The sequence below is a fragment of the Centruroides sculpturatus genome, unplaced genomic scaffold (assembly GCF_000671375.1).
Source record: "Centruroides sculpturatus isolate CEXI.00-Female unplaced genomic scaffold, Cexi_2.0 scaffold1933, whole genome shotgun sequence".
Lineage (NCBI taxonomy): Eukaryota > Metazoa > Arthropoda > Arachnida > Scorpiones > Buthidae > Centruroides > Centruroides sculpturatus.
This window is the reverse complement of record NW_019386628.1, coordinates 8,303-17,428: the sequence shown is the minus strand read 5'-3', so window position 1 is coordinate 17,428 and position 9,126 is coordinate 8,303. Positions and strand designations below refer to the sequence as shown.

The 9,126-nt window shown below is 30.4% G+C and overlaps 1 protein-coding gene across 1 annotated transcript in view; it reads right to left on the bottom strand.

Annotated features, from left to right (window-relative positions):
• Nucleotides 1-6,311, bottom strand: part of LOC111615442 (alpha-tocopherol transfer protein-like) — a 22,628-nt gene extending 16,317 nt beyond the window's left edge. Inside the window, exons 1-2 of the mRNA XM_023356852.1 lie at nucleotides 6,179-6,311; nucleotides 3,434-3,539 (exon numbers count right to left, since the gene is read on the bottom strand). Coding sequence (XP_023212620.1) covers nucleotides 3,434-3,539; nucleotides 6,179-6,229 — 157 coding nt within the window. The 5' untranslated portion in view covers nucleotides 6,230-6,311. The remainder of the gene's footprint in view (nucleotides 1-3,433; nucleotides 3,540-6,178) is intronic.
• Between the last annotated feature and the right edge of the window lie 2,815 nt (nucleotides 6,312-9,126).

Below are 9,126 nucleotides of genomic sequence, written 5' to 3'. Positions count from 1 at the left end.
AGCTCGGCCTTGGCTGTGCATTCACAGTCTATAAGGGAACCCAGTGTCTCTACCAGAGGTGCAGGAAATTAGCACCTCACTGCACGATCAATCAAGCCGAGTCTCTGGCTATCCTGGAAGCCATTACCTGGATTACAAACAACCACAATACAGTGAATCAACACAACTACCAGATCTTCAGCGACAGTCGAGTCGCCATACACCAAATAGCCAAGTGCAACACAAATCTCCCTATCATAAGGGACACCATCAATAGTATCCGTGCCCTCAGGAACAGAGGCATTAACATAGACTTCCACTGGGTCAAAGGGCACTCTGGGGTTGCGGGTAATGAGAGAGCGGACCTTCTTGCCTCCAAAGCACCAACTTTAGCAACTAATATCTCCTACAATAGAATTAGCATCACCCATCTCAACAATCTGTTGCACGACATAATTCTCAAAACTTGGAAATCCAGATGGGATAATGGCAATACAGGCAGGCTCACCCACCGCTACCTCCCTTCTCCTTCGGACTGTCCTAAAAGGAATTTCAATACCACCTTCCAGCTAACACAACTGTTAACGGGGCATGGTAACTTTAATTCTTACTTGCTGAGGTTTCTAAACAAAACCGACGGCAAATGCACTTGTGACCTCAACGAAGAAGAGGACCCCGAGCACCTAATCTTCCGCTGCCCACTCTATATAACCCAACGAAAGAAACTCAGGGATGCTGTCTACAACAAAGGACAACTATGGCCGTGTGACCTTCGTACGTTTTTTAGCGACAAGGACAACATCAATGCATTCAAAAACTTTGCCACCGAAGTTAATAAACTCAATTAAGCTGTTTTCCTTGTTCGCATATGTTCACCATCTTCGAGTATTTGTATATCCCATTATCTCAGCTGTTAACAAAAAATTGTCGCGCAATTCTGGCTAAATGCCAGCCTTGTACATAGTCTTATTTTACTTATACTGTTTATTTAATATTTTTTGCTTAATGTCTTTTGTCCTCTAATAAACCGGTAATTATTGTCGCGTATATATGCTATATTGTACCACATTCCCTTATTCTGCATTGTAATTGTATTTGTATCTGTATTCTGATCTAATTTAATAAATGCGATGCAAGACCTCATGGGCTTCCCTTCCCACTATCCTATCTCCCTTACTTTAATCTTCAACTACTTACCTTCTCGCTACATTCTTCCTTCCTCTTATTGTCTAAATGGCTATACCTCTGAGTCCAGCCATTTCTTTCTTAACTCTGTGTAAACAATGACTCATCGGTGTCAAATTTCACAGAAAGGCAAGACAAAGGAGGTTAAACTTTGAAGCTTTTTTTTCAAAATTAACGCATTTCTTTCGTTTTTTTCAGTTTTAAGTATTTTTTTAATGTTTAATAAAAGAAAAAACACCGTCCAAGATAATCAATGTAGTGAGTATGGTACAGATCAGTCTGACCTCAATATACTATATAGGCTAAATAAACAATTATATAGCCGAGAGTAAAGCATTTCAACACCTGGCTCGTACGTAGATTATAAAAATATTGTTATATCGAAGATTAAGTACTAAAGGGTAAAAAATAGCTAAATTCGAGATGAAACAGTCAACATTTATATTACTTATCTAATTGCTAAAATTTCAAATCAAGGGGCAAACAAAACAAACTAAATTTAGATGAGAAAAATAGATTCTAGAGTTACAGTCCTACCCAGCACGTGATACAGACTTCGATGTTTTGACTTAAAGTAAAATGGCGGTCGATAGTAGCCATCGTTGCTACCAAGTGCGCTGTATCGAAGGTAACAGCCACTCTATGTAGTATATTTTAGCTCGTCGTGTTTTAACAAAGGGCTATATAAAGCTATATTTAGCCATATAATTCCATAGGGCTATATTTAGCCATATAAAGCTTCATCATATTTCTACCCTTTAGATCCAGTTTTACATAGACTTTCCTTCAGAGAAGCATCGTTCCTTTACAGTGCGTCCAATATTAACATTGTATTTCTGATTTGCATTTTAACTATATTTAAAGCATTTAATTTTAAACTAATTTTAATATAAATATTTAAAATTAACTTAAACTACACTTTACGCTAAGAGCGGAGAGCTCTGATGAATGTAATTTAGAACCTTCTTTGGAAAACTGCTTCCGTTGTGCAGACTAAGAAATGTTGCAAGAACTGAACTTCTGTTCTTGAGTTATTGTAAAAAGATGTATCAACGCTTTACTCGCAACATTGTTATATAGGCCTATATTTAGCACAGACAATGAAAAGGATGAGCCAAAAAAGAGTCGAAATTTAAAGTTATAAAATTTTCCACTCGTATTAAATTACAAAACGAAATAAAAATCCAGCAACGAACTGTGTAACTTTTCCGGCGAGACTTCAAATTTGTGTGTGGCGCCATCTGTTATGCTATTTTATTTATAAATTTTTTTAGTATTAATTATTATAAAATAGCTAAACGCCAACCAATTGCCGAAATTCTATCGGACTACTTTAAGGCTGATTATTAAATGAATTACGTAACCAATTTGACACCAGAGGTAAGCGTTAGGCGCCATCTCTTATTAACATTAATAATTATAAATTAATTAATTAATTTAAATAATTTAGAACCGCTGGGAGAAAAAATCGTCCCAAAGCGAAACTCGAATCCACAACTCCTGTTTATCGTGCAGATGTGTTGCCAGTTACGCTATCCGGACATCCAGTTTGATCTCCTCTTCCAGCGTATAGAAGCTAAAGTTATAATCATCGACGGTTATTTTATATATCGGGTTTACAGATGTTTGTATATTATGAAATAGCAAAACGCTTTATTTTGAAGGTAGAGATGAGTTTTATAAGATAATACAAATGCTAATAACAAGTGAAAAACGTCAATAATTCTGACCTTACTCGAAATATGAGACACGAGTTTCCTTTGACTCATTGACCTTTAACTCCAAAAATATATCACCAATTTCTAATACACAAACCTCCCTGCAAATTTTCAAATACACAAGAGTTATAAACAGAATACACAAGAGTTATAAACAGAATACACAAGAGTTATAAACAGAATACACAAGAGTTATAAACATTTAACAACTGTTAGTGTTAGTGTGTTTGGGCGCACACAAAATAGTGAGCGCCCAAATACACTAAGACAGATACATACAGAATAAACCTTCAACTGTTTTCTGACGTTTCAAGATCCTCCGAGTCTAAAAATATAAAAAGGCTTGAAGACGGGAGTCGTTTTTTGGCCAATCTCCATGCTTACTGTTTGTTACATATAACATCCCGATAAGTAAATATTACAAAATTCGCTTAATCTAATCTAAAATTATATATCAATTCTAAGTTTACACTACATTATATTTATACTCGACATAGTAAAATAGAAAGAACCTAAATTTTCTTCTAATTTTAATTAATATTTCTACTTACTTATAACCTTTTTAAATGCTTGAAGTGCTTTATCATCCCATGGAAATTCCTCTTCTTTTTCTTCCGGAAATATCGAATCTTTAATCTCCATTGCGCTTATAAAACTCTGTAAAAATTATATAATTTCAATTGAAAATGTTCGAACGTTTATGATTAATTTTTAAAATGTTTTACGAGAACAAAAATATACTCTATCTTCATTTTTAAAGTTTACTCAGATTAGAAAAGAACTTGCATTTTTATTGCAAGTGTCAAACTGGTTTTCTTATTATAAACGCATTTTCTAAATTAAATGAACTCAATATTACAATTTTCTTGTTAATTATCTACTGGAATTTAATCGTTTCAATGTCACAATTACTTGTTTGCCAAAATTCTAATCATTAGCTTTTCATAAATAATTATAATCGGCTTTATTAAGCTCAATTGAATAATCTATCGTTTTTAGCTTTTAATGTTGTTTTATTTTTCATAGTCTATATCGAAACAGAGAGCAAAACCGGACTGAAACAGGGAACTCTGTCTCCCGTTCTCTTAATAATTGGAGTAACCGGTTTTAGTTAAACTGTTGCGCAGTACTCCAATTGGAGTAAGTGTCAATTTTTTTCGTAATTAACTACTTGGTGGCGATTTAAGCACTGATTGGCATTTACCTACATAGACTAAGTCTGTTTCAACGAATAAGATATTTGTTACCACTCCCTATTTTTAAATTTACCCACAAAACTCCTCCTTTCCATGTTAAGTCTATTGGAGACCCTTCTTTCGTTCATTAGACAATAAAATTCTTGTTTGCACATCTGTTGCGCTCTAATTGGTATATTATAGTTAAACGACTATCCTTTAACGAATAAGCATAGACTCAGGTTTCTGGGGTGTGAACTTTCTGGGAAAAAGTTATTTTTATCGGAGCTACATTTTTAACTACAAACATAAACAAACAATTATAAATCATTATTCTCGTCTATTTTTAGCTTAAATTTAGTAAATTTTTATAAACATTTATCCTATTTAACAAATAAGCATGTTTTTTTAAACTATTCAATTATAAATCTTTTAAAAATCAAAGTACTTCCGGTTATCATGTAACTTTCGTAATACGTAAAAAATACACGTATAATCGTTAATATATTAAAGTAATAATCGCTTGATATATACCACTGTTAGTACAATAGTGTAAATAACGTAAATAGAATAAAATATACATCATCAATACTAAAAAGTGTATTGACCTAAATTTAGAATAACCACCCCCCCTTACACGCCGATCGGCGTTATAATCTGTAGGTCGTATTATTTCTCTACATCGGTTTAGAAAGCTGCAGTTTTTTTTATATGTGTGCATATAGACCTATCTATCTAAGATATATAACAGATTAATCGGATGTTTATTAAAAAATTTTTTATTTTTATTTTTTGAATTCTCGAATTTTATAAATTTTTTAAAATGTACATAATATTTTGAAGTTAACAGTCGTAAAGTGTGATATGTGAATGATAAAAGGCAAAAAACAGATCAGATCTACAACAATTTTTAAGTGAAATATTGCGAATTTAAAAATTACTATAAAAACCAGAAAATGTCACGCAACAGTGGTGTTGTTTCAGAATATCGCGATGCACAGCTGACTGGTCTTTTAACATCGCTGTAGAAAATGTTGTCAGAATGGAACAAAAGATAAACAATAAACAGGTAAATAACTCAGGAGACAAACTGCCACTACTAGAATATGCGGATGAGTTTTTCATAATTAAAGAATCTCAAGGAAAGATGACGAGATTACCGTCAAAATTAGCAACAGCTGACAAGAGCATGGTTCTGATCATCAATGAAGAGAAGACTGAATGACTGGTTATTTCTAAAGAGGAAGAATCCCACAAAGAACATCTAACCGTAGACAATATGAATATATATATATTTTTTAATTTCCTGCTTACTTCGTTGGATGAGAGATTTCTTATCCTATTGTTTTACTAACAAAAGCAATTATTTGACTTATTATTCTACAATTTCTGTAAAAATATATTATTAATATATAACTAATTTCAATATATTACTGTAAAATAACTTTTTATTTATAATAATATGTCAGTGATAATTATATTTAAATATTTTCAAAATTTCAAATAAAAATATATAATTTTTAATACTTAAATTTTTTTTAATATTTGACTTATAATACTAAACTTTTCTTTAAAATATTTATAAAATAAAAAAACCAAATGATAACTTTCAAGATCTAAAACGAGTTTCCAAGGTTGAGTATAACAGAAACTTTACACGCAACTGTAAAGTTTCAGATGCTTATTATAAAATTTTATATTGAAAATATTATTTCATTAAACAAGCAGTATAAAACAATAAAGAAATTTACATCAAACTCTAAAGAAATACATTAATTTCAAGCCTGTGTATTGTTGTAGTAGTATACACGTCTGAACATTTCCCCCAATTTACAGATTTTCTTTAAAGAAATTTATCCTTAAATTTTAATTACAGAATAAAAAAGGAAACAAACTTAGTAAAATTGTTAATTTTATTAATTATTTTCATAAAATATTAATTAAATTGATCATTAAGTAAACCATTTAACGCAATCGATTATTGATTGAACACCTTTATTTCGGTATTAATAACTTTTCTAAATAACATTAAGAATAACTCATATAAAAGTTTTTTTTATAAGGATTATATGATTTTAGGACCACAGTATTTACATTACAAACAAAGAGAACTCTACTTACCTGTGTTTCCAAGTATCTTCTGTGAAACGTAAGAGGTTTTCTAAATGTCATGGATGATAACACATGGCTGTTTTTTATTTGACGTCATAATCGCTTTCAATGCCACGTCTAATTGCTTGCAAAAATATTCACCATTTCCTAAATTTTATAAATATAATACATTAATCATTTTACAATACATTGGAACCTTGCTTAACGAGCAATTCTCAAAACGAGTAATTTGCATCAATTAACCTTGACATGTACTGTAGATAAATGTTTTAATTGCATTTATATTTCCTAAAATATTATATTTCTTTACAACTACACAATATAATTAATTATTTTATAACACAGCTTTTAAATATATACATGAATATAAATCTAATCAGTGTTATTATTTAATCACTCACTATTATTTTATTTAGAAAACAGTATAAGATCGAAAAATGTTACGTTAAATAAAGCAGAAATACAATACTTTTTGCATGTATTTTGTTAAAGTTGCATACACGTTGCTGATCTTTCGAGTTTTTTCCAAAGAAATTAATTTTGCTATACTTTTTATATATTTATTATATTATAATGTTTAATTTTTAAAATAATAGTTGCTTGATAAGTATAAATTTTCCATGTTTTCTTTACCTAAAAACGACCCAGTTTCTCATTAAAAGTCCTGTTGGATATCAGAACTTTTAATAAGGTTTTATTAGCTCCGTTATCTTTATTATGATCTTTTCTAATAATTTTTAATAATTAATTTTGTATAATACTTAACCTTGGAAACTAGTTTTGTATGCCTGGATTACCTGGAAAAATATCAATACATTGCTTTCCTCTATAGATTTTTTTTTGAAAGTTTAGATATTAATAGGTTTCACATTACTTTATATACTGTATATATAATACAGTATATGAGAATAACAATTGAATATAAAATATGATAAATTGTAATAGGACTTTAAGTTGTTACACACGTTTAGAGTTCGAATATCGAGACATTCTAACTCTAAAACTTTATAAATATAATCCGAAAATATCATCAAAATTTTTTAATATATTAGTATATTGCTCAACATAGAAAAATGAGAGGAAAGTGGATAGGGAGGGAAAAGCAGCGAACAGGGGAAAAAGAAGAAAGAAAAAATTATTGATTAGAATGCACAAATTTGTCAATTGTAATATAAATTATGTATTCCCACTCAATATTTAAACCTAAATACATTAAAATAGTCCTCCGAGTTAGAAAGTTTCTTCTAAACATAAATTTAATGCACTAATATTGAAACTTCGGACATTCATATTCCTTTATTGTTAACAAAAAGTTGACAAACGAGAATGTCATACAGATCATCGAAAGGAGGCTTTGTAGAAGTTACAATATTTTATCCATAAATTTGCTTTGTGTCTCAAATAATAATTAATTAAGAGCTAACTGTAGATTAAGTTTAGAAATCTATAAACTTGTGTATAAAATAGAATAAATGTATAATTGTCTGTCTATTATGTATAGACTTCTCAACCATTTATTGATACCTCACAGAATTTTCTAAAAGAAATTGCAAACTTTTATTATTTAATAAGTAGAAAGCAGATGTTTACATAACTTACGCCCTTTTTAGAACAGAACTTTACTACAAATGTCATGGCAAGGTTCTGTTTTCTTCTAAGTGTATAAAGTGTCTATTTTCTACTTATTAAACAGACCCTTTATACAACTGTGTCTTTTAATCTCAAACGAGAGGTTTTCGAAAGCAACAGTAGTAATGTAGTAGTAAGTAGATTGGCTTCTTACTTGAAAGTGGTGTCGGTTTAGATGTTAAAAATAGGAAAAACGTAGGGAAATTCTGTGTGACTAGTAATTAGTGAAGAACGAACACGCGATCAACTACAACTCTTTTGTGATTTTATCTTTTTTGGCCACTTTTCAGCAGTAACGTAGTTGTACAAGTGCCAATACAAATAATTGCTTACTACTTGAAATAATTTATTGCTGGTTTATATGTTTTTAATGTTTTCAAAATACAAACATGGTCTCACCCAAATTTTTACGTTTATCTGCTATGAGCACAATTAAACCTTGAGAAATGCAAAAAAAAAAAAAAATATTCGGGATATTTTTGCAAGTTGTATATTTTATTAAATGTTAGTAAGATTTCTTTACATTTTTTTTGCCTTGCTTTATCGTGATGTTTTTATTTTGTATATTTATTGCAGTAAAAGAAATGTCAACTAAATAAAGATGGAATCCCGCCAAGTGTTGAAATAGAAACACACGTCGTGTTAGTGAATCAAAAAAATACAGTAAAAGAGTTAAAATTTTGTTTTGTAAACGAAGAAAATAAACCATATTTAATGTTTCCTATCAAAATAACGTTTACTTAATTGAAATTCAAACTCCACAAACAACAAGGAATATTAAAGAAAACCGGTTTATTATAATATTTACTTTAAAAAACTAGGAAAACTCTCTGCTTTTCCTGTAGGCAACTAACTTCCTCAGAGAAGTGACATTTACAGAAATCACTCCTTTTCTTTTCTGATGCAAGTAAAAATTCCTTTTATCAGTAAAGTACTGATACCATCGAACATCAAAACCGGAAATTGTTGCTTATCTCAGGGAATTTTTCCCGAATATCTGCTTTTGAAGTAAGTCATCAGGCTACTTTAGTTTACACTTTATGATGTCTTATATATATGTTACCGCTAAAGCTCGAAACTCATTAATCTGCAGATTACCTAGCTAATCTGCAGATTAACTAGCGTGATCCGTTAAAGTTGTGAAAATTGTTCCATTTCTCAAATTACCTACATAATATGCAGAGTATCTAGGTAATCCGCACATTACCTACTAGGCACTCGGTAAAGTGAAAATAAGATCTTTGCCACAAATAAATGTACCACAAATAGGTGTGCTTGTCGCAGAAACCAATTGCTATGAAATTCAAAGTGTCACCAATCTTTAGACT